General features: G+C 33.0%; 3 protein-coding genes across 7 annotated transcripts in view; 1 reads left to right on the top strand and 2 right to left on the bottom strand.

The window, feature by feature from the left end:
- The first annotated feature begins 1,898 nt into the window (after positions 1-1,898).
- Positions 1,899-9,229, top strand: LOC105321753 (DBH-like monooxygenase protein 1). Its single transcript, XM_011420203.4, has 10 exons — positions 1,899-2,293; positions 2,489-2,627; positions 4,784-4,916; positions 5,546-5,647; positions 5,753-5,923; positions 6,234-6,406; positions 6,532-6,775; positions 7,309-7,405; positions 7,521-8,085; positions 8,329-9,229. Exons 1-10 carry the CDS (start codon positions 2,217-2,219, stop codon positions 8,353-8,355), a joined length of 1,728 nt encoding a protein of 575 aa, XP_011418505.3. The 5' UTR covers positions 1,899-2,216; the 3' UTR covers positions 8,356-9,229.
- Positions 8,979-16,413, bottom strand: LOC105321752 (uncharacterized). The gene is made up of 12 exons (XM_011420202.4): positions 16,220-16,413; positions 15,660-15,798; positions 15,221-15,377; positions 14,928-15,117; positions 14,309-14,816; positions 14,138-14,196; positions 13,823-13,911; positions 13,622-13,734; positions 13,273-13,425; positions 12,923-13,059; positions 12,562-12,668; positions 8,979-12,471 (listed from the first exon to the last, which is right to left on the bottom strand). The coding sequence occupies exons 1-12, from the start codon at positions 16,338-16,340 to the stop codon at positions 12,388-12,390; spliced, it is 1,857 nt and encodes a 618-aa protein (XP_011418504.3). The 5' UTR covers positions 16,341-16,413; the 3' UTR covers positions 8,979-12,387.
- A 2,895-nt stretch (positions 16,414-19,308) lies between these two features.
- LOC105320711 (prolow-density lipoprotein receptor-related protein 1) overlaps positions 19,309-23,256 on the bottom strand; it is a 72,372-nt gene continuing 68,424 nt past the window's right edge. For all 5 annotated transcript variants that reach the window (XM_066076736.1, XM_066076738.1, XM_066076740.1 and 2 more), the window contains one exon: positions 19,309-22,302. In XM_066076736.1, coding sequence (XP_065932808.1) covers positions 22,129-22,302 — 174 coding nt within the window. In that variant the 3' untranslated portion in view covers positions 19,309-22,128. The remainder of the gene's footprint in view (positions 22,303-23,256) is intronic.

Here is a 23,256-nt window from a genome sequence, read left to right as displayed (position 1 = left end):
TTTTGTATGGAATTAGGAGTAAATCACGGACATTTTGCCCTCTGTATGGTACCAGTGCTTCTGGGTCCCAATTACTCACAGATCGAGGAATATAAATGTCCTTCCCCTTAGTGCATTCACTTCATTGTCAGGTCTATAGACACGTATTTCGTTGTGACTATCTCATTAACAAAATCTCATTTCCTGATAAGTAATTAAGTACTTTATACATATTTATTTCTTGCCATCAGGGGTGACATCTATTGAACAGACGCGTCATTTGAATTTCAAATTTTATCAATATTGAAAAAAATATAATATTAGTCCAATTTTGAATAACATCTTTAATTCTACATTTTTTTTACTTAGCAAAAATGTAAGATGTTTACGTATTGAAGAGATATATTCTCATGTTTATTGATTGAATTTACAAGACATTCAGTTTACTTTATTATCAAAATTACTTTTAAACCACCTGAAGTTTATGATAACCAATTGCATCGGTGTGCTATATTTTGATTGACTCTGCAAAAATCCAAAACATGTAGGAACCATGTGATTTTTGTAATAATTATATTCGATTTCATAAAAATAACCACAAACATGCCAACAAAAAAAAAAAGAAGAGAAAACTATGTTGATTACTTTTCTTAGTCACTAAATTCTCAGTTCTGCTGTCTTCAGATTATTTATTGGTATATAGACAGAGCGAAAGCTTGTTTTGTTTTTAATTGATGAAAAATTTACACACTAAAAAAATTAAATAAATCAAATTTTCGAATATTTTTCAAGGAAACACAAATTTATTTTGGTCATCAAAGATGACAAATGTCATTAAAAACTATACATAAGTCATATTTACTCATTTGTTCATTGTACTTCAACGACAATATTAATAATGTAGTTACAGGCACGTAGCATCGTTTTTGAAAGTGGGGGGCCAGACCCATCCAAAAAATCTTGACAAGCAAAAAAAAAACAAAAAAAGGAAATTTAAAGTTTCCAAAAATCTTCAAAATCCTAATCCGTCGGGGGGGGGGGGGGGGGGGGGGTTAGACTAAACTATACTTCCAAAAAAAAATTCTTCCCTACCAAAATTATTTTCCCTCCAAATCATGAAATTCCTAATCCGTGGGGGGGGGGGGGTACTTCAATTTGACTCCTCATTTCCTTATTTTCATATCAATTTTTTACTTACTTCCAAAAAAGTGGGGGGGGGGGGGCAACTCCATTATAATTCATTTTTTTATATGTAAATTTTAAAAATTTTGCTGCTGCGAGAAAAAGTGGGGGGGGGGGGGCAGCCTGATGCTACGTGCCTGCAGTTAAGAAAAGAATAATCAGAATAAGATTTAAAAAATATAATAGGAAACAGTTGACAAATAAATTTGATGAGAAAAAATCAAGGCACAAATGGAAACTTGGAATTTCACATTCCTAATATGAAAAATAAACCAAATTGTAAGCGTCGAGAAATTTAACTTTCATCAGATACTTCATATTAAAACGTTGTGTTGTTCCTGATTCACAATAAATAACGATGGGGGGCAACCAAACACATTTGAGTAACATTTATGTTTATAAGATTAACAATAGCAAAATTATGCGTAACCCCTTTAAAGGATAATACAAAAATGACCATTTTTGGGTTACACGTCCCTTTTTACTGTCTTTTTTGCTTCATGACTGTTTGTATGCACTTCTGGCGATTTGTATTAATGTTTCTGTATGTTTTTTCCTTGTACCAATATATTTGGTTTGAGTGAATAAATTGAACTTGTTGTGACATCATTTTGTACATTTTTCTCAAAAATTGAGTCAGATAATTAACACCTGGGCGTGAGGAAACTTCAATAACTTTTCGTTTGTGTAATTAACAATTTATATTGATTTGGTTAATAAAATCAATACTTGTCAATAATTTTCAGATGTTTAAACTTATAACTATTTAAGATATGCTAGAGCTAATTACGAAAACACAAGTTGTGAGCATTAATGATGATCTACAGATGAATATGAATATGATTTCATATGCAAGTTTATCGAAGTCGGTAACATTTCAATAGCTAAGGTCAAACTATTAAATCATTAGGGGAAGGTAAAATTTTTCTCGAGGTGACAGCTGAGTGACAATAGGGGGCTTGAGGACTTTCGTCCCTGAAAATAAATAATAATCCGAGACGAGCTTTTGCCAGAGCAGATCAACACGAGCTCTCAGACCGACGAGCACGGGGAAAATGGAAGGAATGAACTGTCTCAGATTTGGAACTCTTCTTTGTCTCTTTGCTTGTGTACATGGCTATGCGTATTTTAGGTGAGTGTCACACCTCACAATTTATCAATCGTTATAATACAGGTGTTCGAGACTTTCGAAAAAATGGTGACCAAAATTAACTTTTGAAAAAATATTATTTGTTGAAGAGGCGAAATGACTTTCTCTAGATAAAGATAACAATGAAATGTATAGGAAACGTTACGGAAACTTACGACATGTTTCTTTTGCTTTCAGGGGTCGAATTCCTAATGGACACAAGGTTCCCCACCCTTGTAACCCTACGTCTGATAAATGGGTGGCGGTAGGACACATGCTCTCTGGGGGCAGAGGACCAAGAAATCCATTTGGAGATGATTTCGCTGCTAATGGCAATGTGAGTAATTTATATATATATTTTTAAACCCTTCAAAGTTAATCCTGATTTAAAATAATGTTTTCATGAAAATCGTTTTAATTTATTTCACTAAATCACACTCACTTAGCTGTTATACGAAACTAGAAAATTGTCATGGCTTAAAATGAATGAATAAAAAAATAAACAATATTTGTTCTGTAAAAGTAAAAAAATTAGTTTTGCTTAAAATGGTTTTTAAGATAATTAACGTCTTGAATAAGGCATTTTATTTTCGTGTCAATTCGCAAAGTTCCTTTCACTTTATTTTTTTGCAATAATCATTACGTTTTAAAGTGATATTTCCTTGTTAGATGATAAATTGCATCCTTTGTCTTATGTGCATTGTGCAGGTATATTTATAAAACTTTTGTAATGATTACTGATGGAAGCAGATTTAATTAATATATATATAGGGGTTATATTTAGCATATCTTGTTCACGCCGAAAGCACTTGATTGTGTACAATGTCGGTGTCAAAATCTGATGCCTATCAATTGCCTTTTGATTATGATTAATTTATTTTTTATTTCATAAGTATGCGTTGTTTCTAATGAGTAGATTATCCTGTATTGTTGCAAGTGCAAAGTCTACATTGTTATTTATTGCTAACAAGTTAAAAATTGGATCCCTATATACACGTATTTTACATAAAAAACTGACTGCTCATGTCAGTTGCTGCAATTTCTTATGTGCTTTAAAGAATGTATGAAACCATGCACAACTAAAATTAAATTGAACGGTGTTTAATTTCTAAGTACCCCTTTTAATCAAACATTAAATAAAAATTACCTAATTGCAAGCGCACCTTATAGAGAACTCGTCAGGTATTTCCTTTATGTTTACAAATGACATTGCACAACAACACGAAAGGTCTGAATGAATTGACATTAATTAAGTCTAACGAAAAACTGCTTACGGAACATTTACCAAAGATCACATAGCTATATGAACTGTAAATGCAGACGAGATGCAAATAAATGTATAGTACACAGCACGATTATAAGGAAAAGAACTTCAGTAAAAATGCTAAAAGCGCAATAATTCTTAAATGAAAACATATATGAAAGTAAAATAACTTATTTGAGAGTCAGAAAAGTGTATTAAAGTAATGATAAATTCATAACATGGAAATTCGAATCTTTCTGAAAAGATATACGTGTACAGTGCATATGAAATTTATGGTAAAATAACTGATTAATAAACATGTTTGTGCAAAAAATGACAAAAAATAATGTTTTTCAGAAGAACATTTCCGAAGGTACCTATGTTAGTTGTTAATTCGTTTTAAAATTAGCATATGATAAGCAATTTATACGACAGGCTAAGAGTACTTCGATTAAATATTTATTTAACGAATATGCCAAGGTTATAAAAAAAATTATCAGTCATATGACAATTCTTAAAATTCAGAAGTAAACGATTTGTTTTTATAATCATATCCGTTTAATGCATTTAAATATTCTAACATAATTAAAGCAAAAAAGATATCATATATTTATTATCACTGGAATGCAATTAATGAAATGCATTTTCAACTTTTTTTAAGCATAAAATTACAAAGTAGAGAAACAAATTAAATTACATTTTATAGATAACATCATAAGCATTGTAAATGATTGATTAATATTATTTAAAGTTAAATCATTCACTGCTATATCTTATTTCTAAACGGTAGTATTGTGACCAGCATGTCTTTTATTTTTCGGACAGTACATGCAGTTATAATTTTTCACACCATTGTTAAAGGAAATGGCAAATGTCTAAGATGATCAATTTCTGCAATTGTAATCAACTGAATTTTAATTTACGGTCAAAAGTGATCACACGACATAATGACATATTAGATAATCACACAGAATTAATTAGATAAAAGTAAGTAACATAAATATCACGAAAATGTAAATAACAATGATTATGTCTGTAATAAAAACACCAAATATTTGCATAATTTTTCAATTTTTTCACAAAACTTTTTATGAAAAAACCATCAGATCGTTATGAATTGCATTTTGATAAACCATGCAATAATAAAATTGTCAGATAAATAACAATGTTTTGGTTAAAATAAAATGAAAAACTCACGTTTCTTTTTTACTTTTAATGAAACACTCTCATTTCTTTTTACTTTTACATAGGAATGGACTAAAAAGCTTTGCTTCATGGACTCTGACGGGGATGGTCGACATAATGGTATAGAGCTGGGAGACCCCTGGTGTCAGTGGACCAAGGAGAACAAATACCCTCTACAGCTGGCTACCTCCCACCCAGGTAAGAGGAACGAATACTACTTCATGATTCCCAAAAGTTATCAAAAATAAAAATATGTTTCCCAAAAGTACAAACTCGGGTTCGTTAAACACAATATAAGTCAATAAATACAAACGGCATAGTGATAAATATTACATGACTGTATGATAAAAAAAAATATAAACAAAATTGTGTCAGACACCTAACAAAACAAAATAGATAGTTAGACACATTGTAGATAGTCTTAACTTTTGTATTTATATGCATTTTTTCATTATTTTAGTCTTGCACAAATACATTTGGCTTATATAGTTAACAGGAGAGCCAATTTAATTCCTGATTGTAATGATTAATTAATTCATAAAAATTAATATAATCGTTTAAGATCATTTACTCATAGCAGTTTCATGCATACATCAATATTGATTTGAGGCCAACCACATAAAATACTTACTTCCTTCATGTGACAGTTGGTGACAGGTTCCCACAAATCGTGATTAAGAGCGTTCTGTGTCAAAACTGGAAAATACCTATGCAATTTTTTTAAAATTACTTACAACTTATATTTTGTTTTATTTATTAAAAATATATAATAATTCATTGATCCTCATCGAGAGCATCACCCTTATATTATTATAACCTATTTACAGGAATCTGTGATCCTCTGGAAAGCCCAAAATGCGAGGGAAAGAATGAATGGCTGAAATGTCCCAGTTTCTCCGACAAATGTAACCATGCCACCAAAGAGACAGGTAACCCAAAAGAAATTAATATATAATGACAAAGGTGTTAACCTGATTATCAATTCATAATCTATTTTATGATAATATTAATAAGTGGTTATGCAAATTGTGCAGGTGCTCACCGATTGGATATCCGTCTGCCTCGTCTGCACGTGCCGGCCAAGGAAAACAGCTACATTTGCCTGGAGTACGATCTCCCTGACAACGACGACTTCCACCTGACAGCTGGAGTCCCGATCATTGACAACCACATCACCATGGGAGGCATCATGGTCTTTGCTTGTGGTAATTATAGCAACCATCTACTAAATGCAACAAATAAGTTCATTCTACATTACTAAAAAATATACCTTATAGAAGCACATTTCGAAAGACCAAAAATAAGTACCAAATTGTACAATATTTAAACAAATATCTTATTTAATTGAAGACCTCCATAAAGAACCAATTTCAACAAAATTTGAACACATTTTTAAAAAATAACACTTCAAGTTTTAAAATGTGATATGAATAAAATATTGCTTCTGACATATAATTATTTCTAGGTTTAACAAAAGTATCTAAATATCGAGGTATTATTTTCACCTTTTGACAGAGGCCAGTACTTACACACCTGCATCTAAGCATCCGTATGAATGTGGTTTGAAAACTCGTGGAGATTGTAGACATCTGATTGGAGGATATTCCGATGACATTCCAGGCATATGCTACCACAAAAATACAGGAATGCGAATCGGTAGAACTGGGTGCCGCCAGATTGTCATCCAGGTACCGTCTCCTAACAGAAATTCGAAATAATAATTCAACAATTGAGACATATATTTTTTTCTTCAAATTATTCATTTTTTTAATAAATTTAACATGCTAAACGATAATATTTGATTGCTCTACAGATTAAATGGAACAACCCAGAAGAGTATGAAGATATGTTCGATTCCTCCGGCATTTCTCTGTATTACACCAAAAATCTTCGCCGCTATGACGTAGGAACGAAGATCTTCTCCTCCACCCATTTTACCATCCCTTCACCGCGACCGATCTACGCCATCACGTCCAGTTACCCTAGCGAATGCTCACAGATGCAAATCAAATCACCTATCTACATCACCAGAGCTTTTAACCACATGCACAAATATGGTAAGAAAAGAAGTCGATTTATGAGGGTGAAGGAAAGATATATAGTTTGTTTGAAATCCGCCATTACATTGCTTTAAAGATGATTGATATGTAGGTAACGTTAATGACAATAAACGGTTTTAAAAATAAGGTCAAGTATAAAGTGAATAATTACAAATGCGACCTTATACCTATTATAAAATGCAAGAATGTGCAAAATAGAAAACAAGGTATTACGAAATTAGGATAAATGTAGCATTTTATGTAGAGCATAAAGTGATTGTCGGTAGAATGCAAGACTGTTAGGCAGGACGGTAATTTCCATGAACCAACACGATCTGCCAATTTAACATGCACAACGGCAGCTTAAAGTAATAAATTTCAGTGATGGAGATAATCTGATATATTTGGGTTAAGATCATTCATATAAAATGTGTTTTTTTTCTTCAATGATAAATGAGAAAATCAGCATAGTTTCTTTATATTGACTATTTCCTTTCTGAACGAATCTTAATGAAGAATTGATAATTGGGACATCTACTTGTACTTTTCAGGAAAACAAGAGAGAGTTGAGGTAATCCGAGATGGCCGAGTCGTCAATCTAATTACTGACGAAAGATTTTACGACTTGCATAAACCAAAAACTTTCTGGTAAGCACTTTTCTAAGGAAACACTCGAAATTGATTTAACAAAAGGTCATAAGTTAAATAAAGTACCTTCAAGGCCCGATATTGTTGGTATTCATGGCTTCTTGTTATTTTACAGGCACACGAACCCAGTCCAAGTTCTTCCTGGAGACATTCTTAGAATTACATGCGTTTACGACACCCGTGAAGTAAAACATCCGGTCCACTGGGGTCTTTTATCAACCAATGAAATATGTGCGTCTACTATTGAATTCTACCCGAAAGGAAACTGGATGGGGTCCACATGTTCTAGCTTCAAATCTATTCCCCTGTGTAAATTAGAAACAACTGGGGTAGCTAACGGATGCGACTTCAACGGCTTCTTTGGTGCACTGCACAAAGACGTGAGAACAGCCGCTTTGTTCCAGAATTGTACCGATATGAACTTTTGCACGCCTGCGTGTCGAACACTCGCTAATGCAGCTACGTCACATCCGTGTTTGACTGGAGACAGCATGGAACTTCTGAGGTCCCCTCTCACCGCCCCAAATAAAAAGCTGAAGGTGTTCTTTAATGTATTAGAACTTTGTGGAGCATATACCCCTCCCAAACACCCTCAACACAGACGCCCTCGTAAAAACCAAAACAACGATACCCAGGAGTCTATGAGCTCCGGAATTGGAGGGTCTCTTCCGGGACATCTTGTAAGTGGAACTGTGCACCTGGTATTTATGCCTGGAGAGCGATAATCCGGCTGCTTGCTTATTAATCCTTATTCCCTAAAATATTTATTTTCCCTTCGCCTAGTGTATTCCTAATAAACCGCTGTAGATTAAACCTCTTGCCAAAATAACCTGTTGCTTTGTGTCTGCTTTAACCTTAGTCGATTTTGTCGCAGTTAATGATGTGATTGTGTATTATAAACGTTCTCACTATACCCCTTACAGATTGGTCCTCAGCATAAAAGACGATGAGACTTTTGATTCAGGATGCGGAAACATTTGGTGAACGTTCATCGCGATTTTGATCAGCGAGATCCAGATTCCTTTTTAAATTCTTGATCAACAATGGACCATTTTTCATCTTTAAGATATCAAAATTTGGCATATTTTAGTTTTAAATTATTCATGAACCTTTTGACTTTCTTTTTCTGAGGTGTAACGAAAATATCGTTGCCGTTTTCCTTCATTTTACATGCCATATATTTGAAGCAAATTTTATCAACGTTGAAAATATTCGCGTACATATATAATTATTTTTCAACAGTAGATACAAATAAAACGAGAATCATATACTTTCTTGAGCTTTGAAAACAATTATTGAACACGGTTAAGAGGCATCATCTGTTGATTGTGTAAAGATATATATTATAATGATCCATATCCATTTACGTCTATTTTGTCAAATGTGTGGCAATAAAACTTTAAAAAGCTTAAAACATACTCTCACAAACACGTCCAACTATTAAGTTTCTGATATTTTAATAAAAACAGAATAAACTTTCTTCATCTCTTTCTTTCTACAACTGCAATATTGTTTGCACAACTTTTCCCATTAAAAGTGAATGAAAAAGGAAAAAAAAAAGATCGCCACACACTCTTCGTAGTCATTTCTTTATTTCAGTATTACCGTTTTGTGATATACATGTTTCAACTTCATACTATTCGTGTGCTACGAATAGTAGAAACAAATTGGAGACTTTGCAGTGTTACACACATGATGTACTGGCAAGCACTTGTGATTTTGTGTACATAGTTTTGTTCGACTAGATATTGTAACTAATGTATTGATGATGTAGACATTTTAATTTACATACATGTTATTTATAAATAAACTATTTATTCTTGATCAATTTTTGTAGAATTAACTTTCTTTATTTCGTTGGAAATTCAAAACAACTATTTAATTATTTTCTTTACATACATTATGTATCTGAACATTAACCGGTACCTGTCACATGGATGTAAGGGTCCTGGTTAATCTTATCGAAATGATAGAAAGATCGCTAGAAAGTTTAAAGATATATATTGGCATGATCCCAAGTTTTAGCTGAAAAGCCGTGTAAAATGATGTTTTCATCGGTACATTTTTTAGCATTTAAAAATAAATAACCATCCATATTACTTATATTCAATGATTATTTCTACCGACATTTTCTGAATCCATTCTCTAAATGGATACAATGCCTAAATAATTAATACAGTTTACAGTAACTAGATATAAAGATTGAAACTTCTTCCAATTACGTCATTTCCGGACAATGTGTTTTGCTTTCCTTTTATTAAACGTTAAGATCGGGTCTTAATCTTTTGTCCGATGAAAAGGTAAACCGATTTTATATAGCTAATCAAACATAGTAAGATTGAATACCAATTTGGCAGAGCTAGATAGTAAAATCACATAGTAAGATTGAATACCAATTTGGCAGAGCTCGATAGTAAAATCTTTAGGCAATGCCAGAAATTTCAGATTGTCGTGTTGCTCACCCATTCAGTGTTGCCGCTCTTCAAATTTGATGCGAAATTTATTGAAATTCTTAACTACACGTTGTTATTTCAAATGTCAAAAAATGACAATGTTTGACAATAAAATTCAAAGCAGTCTGATATACAGAAAGCAAAAAAAGCTAAAACTTGATCAAAATGAAAATCATAGACATATGATCTTTGGTCATTTAACAGAATTCACATATAGACTAAAAACTAACTAAGATCTACAATAAGTTAACATTAAACTCAGTTTATTTTTGGTATCAACAATTCAGGCTTCAATATAAGCCTTCGTTTTCATACCATAATGTCTGAAAAAGTTAAAACAGAATAAATGTGAAAATAATGAATGATCCAAGACATTGATTAACTAAAACACAATCATGTCAACTTACAGCAGTGTACAATCTGTGTGACAAACGAGACCTCAAAACATAAAAGTTTAAACATTTAGAAATAAAGTCTTATATAATACATCTAGTTTAAACATTTGAAATAATTTGTATTTTAAACCATTTTCATAAATTATACTAGTATAATTATTCTTACCCATATATTGAGAAAAATTGTTTGTACAAATGAAATTGGACGGACTTTAACTGAAGAAAAAACCCACATTATACAGACACACAGACAAAGCAGTAAACAACGTCGTATTCAGTTCTTTGCGTTGAACAGGAAATGACAATATAACTGCTTGTCTTTTATCATGCAACAATTAAACTAAATGTCGGAAAAAAACCATCAAAAGATCTAATGAAATTCGGTGTCCTCCAAACCAAACCAAAAAAAACCCTGTGATTTTTTCATAAATTGAAAGAACTATCAAAAAGCAAGAACAATGTTATTAAATGACATGGGAATAATTTCTCAAAATATGGGTGTAAATGTCGCATCAAGAATAATGGTATGCTATACTGTTAACCGCAAAAGTTCAAAATCACTAATTGAATATTACACTTTATATACGAAGAATGCTAGAGTTCTTCAGAGTGTCTGTGCAAAAATCAGCAAATGACGTTGAATATTAATATAAAGGTCAATATAATCGACCTTTGACGAGATAAGCAGTTGACAATTCCATTTAATATGTGGTTTTAAATCATGTATGTAATTAATACTAAGCAACCAAACGTCATGTTAAAATGATTAAATTACAAACAAGCATTACACAGAAACTGGTACCATACGTTGCAATGCAAAACTTTGCACATCATAAACACTAATGATATTCAAATATAATCTTTCTATGCACCTCATAGCACCGCCATCTGTCACTACACGGCGAACATTCAATTGATTATTAAATCAATAAAATTCTTGGTAATTAAAATCTTATTATTTTCTTTGTCAAAAAGTTTTGGCGTATACAAATTTACGTGAAATTCTAAAGCATTGAACCTCAACCTGACGGCATACAATATAAACCGGGTTCATCTTCGTTCATTAGATCATTCGCAAATCACATGAAATTTTCATTAAAAAAAATCCTCAAACGTCATTATTTCACCGAGTTTGTTTTTTGTTTTGCCGTTTTCTTTTTTTTGCAGGATGAGTGGATGCAACAAAAAATCAATGTCATTTTATTAAAAAAAATTACTTCAAAATATTTTTTTTTTCAATTCTGAATTCTAGTTGCTTTATGAAAAGAAGTTATGTATAAATTTGTTTCATTTTATTTTAAATTTGACGATTAAAATTATATCATAATGCATCCATCTCAAAGTCCTTTCCTAGCGAGTTAATAATGAACGAGTTAATAATGAACATTTTTAAATAAACCTAAAACCGATATTTACGTAAAAAAATACATTTATATGATTACACTTGAAGTCTGATGGTCAGTGTGTTTTTTAACCTGTTGTGAGATTTTATTTCACACGAGGAATATAAGTACATAATATTCTATCATAGATTGAATGCGATATTTAAAGTTGAAGCAATTTTTTTTTTAAAAACATCCTTTTTACTATACATGACCATCTTCAGCTTACTTTTCTTTAAGAATCGTGGTATGTAAAAACATTGGTCTTGAAATGAAAACATATTATATCAGTAATAGTTGAAAAAAAATTAATAAAGTTAAATCATCGGGCGAGCTTCACTTACAATAAATCGTAAATAAATTATAAACATGACGTTGAAATCTCAATTACTAATATTCAATATTGCAATCATGTTCTTAAATTGTATCGGTATAAAAATTCCATATTGTATATATGTAAGGTTTCAACTCATTGGGAACTAATTTTGATCACTTGTTTTAAGGTGTTTAAATCAAAACGTTTGATATAATATTTTTAATTGCTTTAATTTTCATAAATTCAAATTCCCTCATTTGTAAACGGGGGATAACCCTCTGTAAATTAAAGAAACAAATGAAAGAATGACGGACGGATGGATGAAGCGGGATACTACTAAATGCTCAAACCAATAAAGTGAACATCTATAATTCCGCATTTTTTTTCTTAGAACAATATTCTTGCGCTGTAAAGCCTTCCCTGGTCACCGCTGATGTCACTTGCTGGTAGACACTCTGTCCGTTCGCTTTTTTCTGAGCACTTTCAATGGTTCGTCTCGATTTTGAGTTTTCTTAGAACCCTAAAAAAGTCGGTCACATCTTACCATCACATTTCTTAACTATGTATCGATAAAGCTGTACTATTGCTTGGTTTTACTCTACTTATATACCTTTTTGCCAACTTTGCACATGATTTCCTGGAGTGGTATAAAAGTGCCATGGTCTTTTGGGCAGTTGAAGTATCGTTTACCATTCAGAACGCCATCATGGTTTCCAACTACAAATAATCATTTTTAAATGAAAATAAAAAAAACTTTAAAATTACTAATGCCTGTCGTCAAACAAGCAAAAATACTACACGAAACCGTCGTTTTACCGATAAATAATTTAATGCGTGGCTGGTTGTTATAAAAATCATGGTTTTTTCATGATATGCAGCGACGGCAGTTGTATTTACATCAATTACACTCTAAAGCTTGTCTTACAATATACATTGTTTTTTAGTGTGTGGTAATTTCAGTGTTGACTGACCGGGGGAGTCCAGTTCCAGTCCAGTGAACAACAGGTTCGGCTGCGTCTGTTTATCCAAGTGTCCGATGTACCGGATGTGACCTGTTCGGTCACCCTTAGCAACGACATGGTCATTGAGCTGAACCTGTAATTTGTGACTGAAAAAAAGAAGAAAAAAACTTCCTAGTATATTTCTTTCACTAAAACAAGGTTGGATTTGTTAAATCAATATCCATGCAAACAATTACAATATGGTATCCGAAAAGTATGTGAACGTGAAAGAATTAACGCTTAATGAAAACTACATGTAATAAGTGTAGGCAAACACTAAAGCAAATATAGAGATGTTTCAAAAGATCACATTTATTTACCTGACGGAGAAGGATCGTTTGTCTGTGCTCTCTTGGTCGGCTTCAGAGATGTACTCGGAACTGGAGAACACGGCCTGGCAGGCGCTACACTTACATCCATACAGAGGCTGGGACAGGTAGGCCGAGATCGGCGTCACCCGGTGTTTGATGTACCTGTATACAACAAAAAGACCAGCAACACGTAAGAAGCCTGTAGAGATTTATGAGCACCGCAAAACGCCTTTTTTGGAAGAGATATTTGTTTTATTTTACCTTTTGCCAAAAACGAGCATAAAGTATGCGCAATACAATAATAACACAACATTTTTCAAATTTTAATTCACAGTCAACTACGATCAAATGAACTTGCCTATCGCATGATTTGGTTTGTCTATTATTGTTGTTCAGCAGACGCCTCTCCAGGTATTCCATTTTAGTGTTACATACTTCGTTTTCAAGGAATAGTCTGTCCGTTTTGTTGGGCTATAACGTGATATGAACAATAAGGTGAAACACACTAAGACTTTTAAATTGATAAGACATTGCTATATATTTATTTATGTACGCAAACCTCTAATGTCAATAGCCGGTTCTTCAGAATTTCAATTTCTTTCTTTGCAGCTCCAAGCTCTTCCGTTAGTTTTGAATTCAGTAACATGCCTTCATAAAAAAACCCAGAAGATTAGGAAATAATTTCATACAAATAACCAAAAAGAGACATTAAAATGGGAAGAACATCAGTTTCACATATACATTAATTTATGAAATAATGGTTTATTGTCAAGCGAATACAGAACTTGTTATTTTGGGTTTAAAATAAAAGAAAATAAACATGGAACATCAATTTTTATTATATTTTAACAAGTCACGAGATTTAAGGGTTTACTTTGAGCAAACTTGTCCTCCAAACTTTCCTCTGCTACCGCCGAACCATTATGTGTTTCTCTGGAAAAAAATGTACATATGAATCTTCAATTATGCAAACGTAATTATAGCAATTTCAATAATGGAGAAGTTTCCCTAATTACACTTTCACATACATATATTCAATACTTACGGGTTTTCAGTACAAGATAGGCGTTTTTCTTCCGCTAACTCACTAGAATTTGGTCTATTACACACACCCGACAAATCACATTGTTTGAAATCCCTCTCACTGTTTTGCACACTACTCTGCGAGTCCTTATCCTCTGATGACACAGACGAACTTTTTGTCTTGGTAGAATTTGTTCCCATGGATTTTTCACGACAACTATTCGTGGCCGACACACATTCGGCATTGTCTTTAAATGCTGGACCACTTGTTAAAGATTGTTTAACGATTAACTCCCCCTCGTTTTCTTCAAAACGCCCGAATTCTTTCATTTCACACTCGTTTTGATTTTTGTTAACCGTATCAGACTTAAATTCTTTGTAATTATTATCAAAATCAAAAATATCATCTTTCAAACTATCTTCATCCGGTAGTTTTCCGTTTAGGTTTTCTTTGGTGAAATTAAATTCGATGTCTTTTGGCTCAACGTGAACTTCTGCTTCAATCGTAGAAAAAGGGAGTCCCTTAAAAGCTGCAAAAGCAAATATGAAAAATAACTATAATTTTTTAAAATATAAAATGTAAGTCAAAGATGATTAAGTTAAAGGTAATTCATTGACAACCTTTGTATTATTAGACTAACCATCGCAACTCTCTGAACGGGAACGTTTCCCGCGCAGAGAAAACTGTCTCCTATTGGTCGATTCGTCACCATGACTGCTGGCGGGTGAGTACTGCAGACTGGAAAGTCTTTGTCGATTTTTATCAAAGTTTGGAGAACTACTGATCGTACTTGAGCATTGGCTGCAACGGGAACATGGTCTGTTCCTCTCCTGGAAAAGAGGGTGGGGAAAATCAACGAATGAAGGATGAAACATATATACTCAGTACCCAATGTGTTTGATAAACTGTGACTTATGGAAGCAAAAAACGCACCGAGTGTAGGTTGAACAAGAAGTCGGCCTGGGCGCTTTTCTCTGAGCTGAATGAGGCGGGGGTGGGACTAATGGAATGGCTGGTCTGTCTGCTCAGTGAGGACGCGGAGTGGAGGAAGTCGTTCTCCTTCTTTAGCATGAACACCTTCTTTTCTAGTCTGAAGTGAGTATAGCAGGTGTGTAGTACAATAACTACAAGGGGGTAATCCAAAGTATGTAGACTTTTCCTACACTTTCTGTTTATTTTGAAATACTTTTACAATATCATAACGATCTTTAGTTTGTTAGACTTAGCGTGCTTTTATGATTTAAAAATAGAAGTAAGGAACTTTAAGTTGTCAGAAAATACTGAATACATATGTAGTATATTCAGATTTTATTAGAGGCCAATCGAACATTTCCTTTTTTAACATGTAGTATGTGCCAGACTGATGGACTACCTTCTTTTGGCCCTCAGAAGATTGGCCACGTCAGCACAGAGAGGGACTATTCCCTTCCTGCTTCCATTGACAACAAAGGCCACCGCGCGTGCCGCTATTTCCTTATCTTCCACCAAGTTGCTGAGTTCAACACTGCCCTCTGAATAACGTGAAAATATGAAAATAAGATTAATGGTCGCAACTGAGTGACAGATTGTTTTCTTCAAAATGAATCGGGTTTTACGGCGTAATCGTTAATCAAAATAGAAAATCTTCTGGACGGAGTTCCTATATCTAGAGTTTATAAAAAGGGGCCATATCATTACAGTATGTGACTCATGACAGCATAGAGTGCAATATAAATACTGCCCTTAAATATTGCCCTGAAAGTCAACTATACTGTCTCCCCCATCAGAACCACATATAATTCGGGCGAAGAATGTTTGTAATCTTGCCTCGCGTGGAATTTTCTACATAGCTATTATGTAATACACAACATGGTGCGAGGTGAAATACCATTCAATGAAACCAAAAACACAGCACTAAGTCAGTTTCGATCAGCCCCAAACTTGTCTACAAACCTGCCCCGAGATGTAAGTCGGGTAAAGCCGTGAGCTCATTTTCACAAGACTGAATCCAAAGACTGTTAATGTCCTCGCACAGAGACGGACTGTTTTCAAAACTACTGTTGTTTGTATTCATTTTCACTCACGACGCCATTTTCTCTGTTGCAGAGGATGGGTTTCTTTTGGCAGGGGGGCTCAAAAGGGGGAGACGGAAATAGAGCGATGACGTCAGCGCTTGCCAAAATATAGTGAATAGCATTCGTACACTAAGTATGAACCAACACTTTTTTGTTTACATTTCTCCAACTTCTGTCATTGAAGACTTATTTCAGCACCCATCTTATATATATATAAGGAACAGTTCTCAAATATTCCTGTAAGTAAATAACATTTTCAATAGCTACAGTAGATTTTATATCAGATTTTGTTATTTGTGCATCTTACATGTTAGTAAAATTCACTTTTTGAAAATAAGTATCGTGGAAAATTCCCGCACGATACTGAGAACTTTTAAAAAATTGTACAGAATTTTAATCAAGTGATTTAGTTTTTGAAATTTTTTTATTCCTGCAAGGTTCCAATAAAATTCTTAGAAGAAATTAAACTATTATACTTTCCATAAACAAAAACTGCTTGTTAAAATATCATTTATCTTGTGAACATGAAATACGTTTATCTCTTAAGGAGTAAAATGTCTGCAGCTTTTGTAGAATATTTTGTTAGTAAAACAAATTCTCTTTAGAATTTAGAATCATTGATTTCCAAAAGGACAATTGTTCTTAGGTACATGTAAATACATGTATGATCTAACATAAATTAAAGTAGAATTACAATAAACTATTCGTTGTGCGGTCTTTTTATGAATATAACCAACAGCTAGGTTTTTGAAAGGGGGGGGGGGGGGGGGGTAACTGCACCTTAATCAGGTCCACTAGTTTCACCTTGGTGTCAATATTAGCCGACATCGGGTTTTCACTTCTCGTAATTAAATTATTATCATATTTTATTAATTGTATGCATGTATGCTAAGATTATTTTTTTTATCTAACAATCAAATTAAAAGCAGCGTTTCTCAACCCCCCCCCTTCAAAAAAAAATCGATAATAGTAAAATAATGATACCATTTATATATACACATTTACAAATGATATATTTGTTACATAAAAATTTTGATCGGGCTATTATTTTTAGAATTTTTAATTGCTTACCGGTAAATGGATATTTATAATCTCAGTGCCCTGCTCTTCAAGCGGTTAACTCGTTTAAGTTCGACCACAGGTACTTGAAGTTAAAAATTAAACATTCCTTTTTATTGTAAAATAATTATTAATCAATCATAATTCTTATTAGTAGAGCATATAAATATTAACTTTTTTTTTTTAAATCTCTGAATTCTTAAAATGACTATTAACAAAATTTCATGATTTACAAAAAACAAAAAACCAAACAAACAAAAACAAAAAGGTTAAATTTTTTTTTTAGGTGATCGATCATCATGAGCGCAAATAATCCAACACCCATCCCCCCCCCCTTTCCAAAAAAAGGGGGGGGGGGCAACACATTCAGAAAAGGCGGGAAAATTCAAAGTATCCTGTAGAAAGTGTTAATTTGCAGGCACGTAGCATCGTTTTTGAAAGTGGGGGGGGGGGGGGGGGGGCAGACTCATCCAAAAAATCTTGACAAGCAAAAAAAAAAAAGAAAAAAAAAAAAGGAAAATTTAAGGGGGGGGGGGGCTGGCGTAGTATATAACTTCTATTTCACTCCTCATTTCCTTATTCTCTTATCAATTTTTTACATACTACCAAAAAAGTGGGGGGCCAACTTCATCATTGTTCAAATTTTTATATGTGAATTTTACAAAATTTGTTGCTGCGAGAAAAAGTGGGGGGGCCAGGCCCCTGATGCTACGTGCCTGATTTGAGCAGCAATGCAGCATGTTTTTGAATTAAAAGTAAAGTAATTGATTCTATAATGGATTCATTCATGATATCTAAATCTACGCAGTATATTTTTCTATAATTCTTATGAATTCTGACCAATTTGTCTGTGTATGGAAAAACCGCCTTCAAACAGTTCACATTTCTTTAGATAATAGCTATCTTAAAGTTACCTTACTTAAATGTGTTTGCTTTGCAAAACAGAAGAAATATCCATTAATGTTTTAAGATATAAGGTATACGTATATTTGAAAAATAAAAGTTTTGCAATTCTGCAATCTGCATGTATGAATAAATCATACTACACACTGCGCTGAGTCCGATGCAATATCACTAACACAAGCAATAATTCTATAATTCTCTTATTATAATGATCATTATTTTTTCAATACTTTGTACGGTCCTATGATGACGTCATTTTAGTAGGGTTCTACCTTAAAAACTCGATTGAACATAACAAAGTACTAGTTTTCCCATCTTTAACCTACGGCCAAACCGAACTTAAATTTCTTTGCCACCTTATCTCTTATCTTTGAATCCGTTATGCACGCTTCACATATTTTTAAACAATAAAATGCTTTCTTTTGGTGATTCATGTGGATATGAAGGTAGAGACCATTTTAGGAAAATACATAACCTGCGTTAGCATGGTTAGTGGGTTATGTATTTTTTCTGCAATGCTTGCTACCTACATGGCATGCAGCCAAAAATTATCAAAGACAGCATGTTATTGTTTATATTTACATCTTTCTTTAAAGAGTAAGTAAAGTAACCAAATTATTATAAAGTACACAAGTGTTAGACAGAAGAATTCACCAATGCTACTAAGTCTGGGAATTGGAATCTGATGTCATTTCATGCAGTGCATGACTTTTTTTTTTTAGGTTGCTGCGAGTTTCCATGATCAATAGACTGGTTAGAGCTGGATCGTCTGGATTTCGGCCTTGTCAGTTTCCATAGCACTATGAATTACAATCAATTTTTCTTAAAAATACTCAGTGCATGTAAATACACATATACATGTGTGAAATGTATGTTGGATTCTTCTCTTCTCCGACAGCAAATCTTTCCAAATTTGTGCTTAGCATTTTGCAAGCATAACATGTTCAACATTTGCCCACAAATTACCTTGAACATGTACTACAGAATACTAGGAAAACGGACAAATTACATATTCTAGAGCATTTTTATTTCAGTTCATTATTGATGATTTTTTATTTCTCTTAGAGATAAGCATAGGTAAATAAATGGAATGTACACAAATGGGATTACAGATAATAATGAACAGCTATATCAACACTACAACTGATACGAATTATTAGTAACTAATATAAACACAAAATTCTCAGATCATCACAAAATACACAAGTCTAGGAATACACAGAAAACAATACACAGATATTTATCAAGCACTTGATCAACATTGCATGGGTGCTTGTCAAAGGAAACTTTTATAGAATATTTTTCTTTTTTGCACTGAACAAAAAGCATATAATTTGTAGTACAGCAGAAAAATAGCCGTATTAGCTATGAATCTGTAAGATAACATTGGATATAATATATATTTGTATATTTTAAATAAAATGAAAAAAAACTGGGCAAATATGCCTAGCAACAGCAGACAATGAAGAGGAACAAATGCCATATAGGAGCATGATAAAGAACCATGACAAACAAGCATTATAGACATGGAGGCGTCTCCATGCCTCAAATAAAACACATCAGGGAAAAATACACATGAAAACAAACATGGAAAAAAAATCTCAGCGAACTTGCAACAGTCATGATAAAAACTTCCATTTCTCAACTTATACACAAAATCAATGAAAATAAAATAAAAGGGTCTTCACATTAGAATGACAGAGTATACATGTACACAAAGAAAGTAAAAAGATGCATGTCAGCACATTTATAATACTAGATATGTTTGGTAGTCTGGTATACCTTCTAAGTATGACCAATAGGCCGAAAAAATAAACAACCATACAAAATAGAAATCTGTGTATAAACAATATCTGAATACGTTAAAGCTATAACCACTTCAATGTCATCACAATCTACAGCAGCGAAAAGAAAAAAATTAATTCAAAAGATGACTGTTTCTGGTCCGTAAAAAAAACTCAAACTTTTTGGAATGTATAAGGATATCCATTGTTCTGCCATTTCCGAAAAGTCTCAGAATTCTGCCCCTAGCAAAAATATACTTACAGATCCTCTATCACCGGATTCAACTAATTTAATGAACGGTCATGATGCATGTACCATCAGTTTTTATTTGATGGGTGAAAAAAAACTTTCCCATCATCTAGGCCAAAACAGAAAATTCAAATACTGAGATTGATGAAGGCTTCACCATCAAAACATAATGCTTTACTTGGTATTGCATAGAAATGGTCAGAATTCGGAATCTAGGAAACAGGATTAACAACAAGAGTTTGGTAGTTAACAGTATTGGCAACAATAAGAGCCTTGGTTTGGCAACAAATGTTTGATTGTAATGGTGATTTTGATTAATGGTTAACAAGGCGGTGGTACTTCGTTTGAAACAGCGATAAATACAAGCACTTCTTACGACAATCATAACAATTGTGTGTCTATTAACGAGGGCATTCAGTCCTGGGACATCTATAAATATATCCCATGTATCAATGACTGTTCAGTATTTGTTTACCTATGGAACAACTGTTTCAGACGATAAGTTAAAATACATGGTACTGTGGAATCATTTAAATTGGTGGGGGTCAATTTTTGTGGATTGTGGTTTTTTTGCTTATTTGTGGGGATGTTAATTCGTGGATGCATCGTTCAGTTTCAATAAGAAAACTAACCTTTCAAAATTTGTTTTTGTCGAGGATATAAATTCGTGGGGAAGGGCTACCAATGAATACCACGAAAATTGAGCCACCACAAATTCTAATTATTCCACAGTAATCTGGAGAGAATTTTCAAATTTATGCATGAAGGATATGGACAAAGCAGTGTTCTCTCCCTTGCCTGATACTAAAATGATTTATGAATTAAAAAAAAAGGCACCCCATTCCAAAAGTGACACCATGTTATGATATGACATACATACCCACTCATATGTGCATAAATTAAAAATAAAATCTCTTAAAAACAATGCATTAAACTCTGGATTCACAACAACATGAATTATCTAATCAGTCGGACCTCAAACATTGTGTTCACACAGTCTCAAACCTCAATATATAGGGAGCATGCATTCCAATCAACCATACTTACATATAATATTGCATAATCATAAACATGTCATTTAGAATTTATACAATATGATTAAGTAGTCAATTTCAATGATATAATAAACTGTAAAAATACTTCATTCTTGTTTCAGAATTCAAAAATTTGGCTGAGCACCACATGAAGAACATGTAATGCAGGATTGTCAATCTGCATGGAAGCTTCAATATTCTCAATTCAAATAAAATATTCGTACAAAATTAAGCAATAAAATTTCTCGGACAACACATAATTTCTCTGTGTGTTTCACAACTGTGATAAAATAATTCATGCAAACAAAAGGGAACTAAGTCTTTCAAATAAAATTATCAACATGAAACTTGAAAAATAATCATGCCTGTATCAAAATTCTCTTATAATTCCATGTAACCGAGGACTTAACCAAAATGTGAAGTAGTTAACATCCAAAATTCATGTACACACTCTAAACACAAGAATAATACACATATATAATGAAATAAAAAAAAAATAAAAAGTCCAATGGGATACACAACATGGTGATTAAATTCCCTGATGAAAATTCACAACCTATAAAACATAGTCCACACATTGCAGGACACGAGTTCATTGTAATGCACATGCACACACATTTCTCTTTGGCAATAGTCAGTGTTCCAACTCATAATGTCATCAACAAAATCAGCAGGAAAATGACAGCTCTGTCTCTTTGTCTCTGAGCAGAGCTCTGAATTATACACAGTCAAACAAAGGCCCCCCCTTCAGCACCGTTCACTTTTTGACGCCTTTACCCTTGGGTTTGTTTTTGTCTTTTTTGCGATAAATGCGCAGGTTTCCATTGCCCTCGATGATGTTGTTTTCCTGGTCACTCTCCTTTGGAAGAAGAACATCGGTACTCTCTGCCTGGTACAATCGGGGGTCATATGTTGGATTTGCAAAATGATCCTATTGAAAAAAAATTCAATCATTAATTAGATGATTTACAAACTTTAAATACAGCAAATTTTTTCTAGTAATTAAACAATTATAATTAAAATTCACATTTGTGGAGGAATACAGGCATAATATATAATAAGGGTCTCAACTATATATATAATATAGGCGTCAAAATGACCCCCAAAATGAACATCTTCATGTTTTGTATACCGGTACATCAAGTTTTTCTTTACACAGATACATGTAACCAGAAGTTTATTCATATTTTTTTTCTTTTAATTTAATCCACATGCCCTCAATTTATAAGTATGATATCAATAAGATCCCATTTTCCAATTTTTTTTTACTTCATTCAGTTTGGATTGCAAACATTGCATTATTTCCGAAATCATATAAGGCTAAATGAGACAAATAGATGAAAATATTTATATACGAATGAAACTCATAATTCATGATCCCCTAAAGTATTAGGATTCAACTTCACAAGTATATTGGTGTCAGTACGATTTACGCAGCATTGCATCTCTTTCTCCAAAGTATATCCAGTTGATAATCAAGATTGCAATGATTTAAATTGACTTATCAAATATTTTCTATTTACAGAGTAGAACTCAAACCAGCAAACAGTTACACCAATTTAACATAGGGAGATCAGGATTATAGGGCTAATACAGACTGGACCTCAGTTTTTTTAAACTAAGGTAGTCAATGCTTTTCTTCTTGGGAATTTTAACAGTTAATTAACAAACATTAAGGTGTTTTTTTTTATATCGTAAACAACCCTGATCTGGCAATCATGCAGTTTTTATGAATGGTATGATTATAACCATGCCTGCAACATTGCAAGTGGTGAATGACACCCAGCATCAAGGAGCAAGAACTTCATCAGTTCCAGCGATCTTACCTCCAACTACACTCTGGAATAAAACACCTATTGTATCAACAAATTGTCACCAAAAATAA

Source organism: Magallana gigas, chromosome 2, assembly GCF_963853765.1.
Source record: "Magallana gigas chromosome 2, xbMagGiga1.1, whole genome shotgun sequence".
Classification (NCBI taxonomy): domain Eukaryota; kingdom Metazoa; phylum Mollusca; class Bivalvia; order Ostreida; family Ostreidae; genus Magallana; species Magallana gigas.
Note: the sequence above shows the minus strand (reverse complement) of the source record. Positions and strands in the feature narration are given on the sequence as shown.

What these genes read in the sequence shown, in the direction of transcription:
- LOC105321753 (XM_011420203.4), top strand. Translation starts at nt 2,217, where the DNA reads ATGGAAGGAATGAACTGTCTCAGATTTGGAACTCTTCTTTGTCTCTTT. An exon ending in CATCATGGTCTTTGCTTGTG is followed by an intron (nt 5,924 to 6,233) that starts GTAATTATAGCA and finishes ACCTTTTGACAG; the next exon opens with AGGCCAGTACTTACACACCT. An exon ending in TAACCACATGCACAAATATG is followed by an intron (nt 6,776 to 7,308) that starts GTAAGAAAAGAA and finishes TGTACTTTTCAG; the next exon opens with GAAAACAAGAGAGAGTTGAG.
- LOC105321752 (XM_011420202.4), bottom strand. Translation starts at nt 16,340, where the DNA reads ATGAATACAAACAACAGTAGTTTTGAAAACAGTCCGTCTCTGTGCGAG. An exon ending in CGACTTACATCTCGGGGCAG is followed by an intron (nt 15,799 to 16,219) that starts GTTTGTAGACAA and finishes CACGTTATTCAG; the next exon opens with AGGGCAGTGTTGAACTCAGC. An exon ending in ACTGGAACTGGACTCCCCCG is followed by an intron (nt 12,669 to 12,922) that starts GTCAGTCAACAC and finishes GATTATTTGTAG; the next exon opens with TTGGAAACCATGATGGCGTT.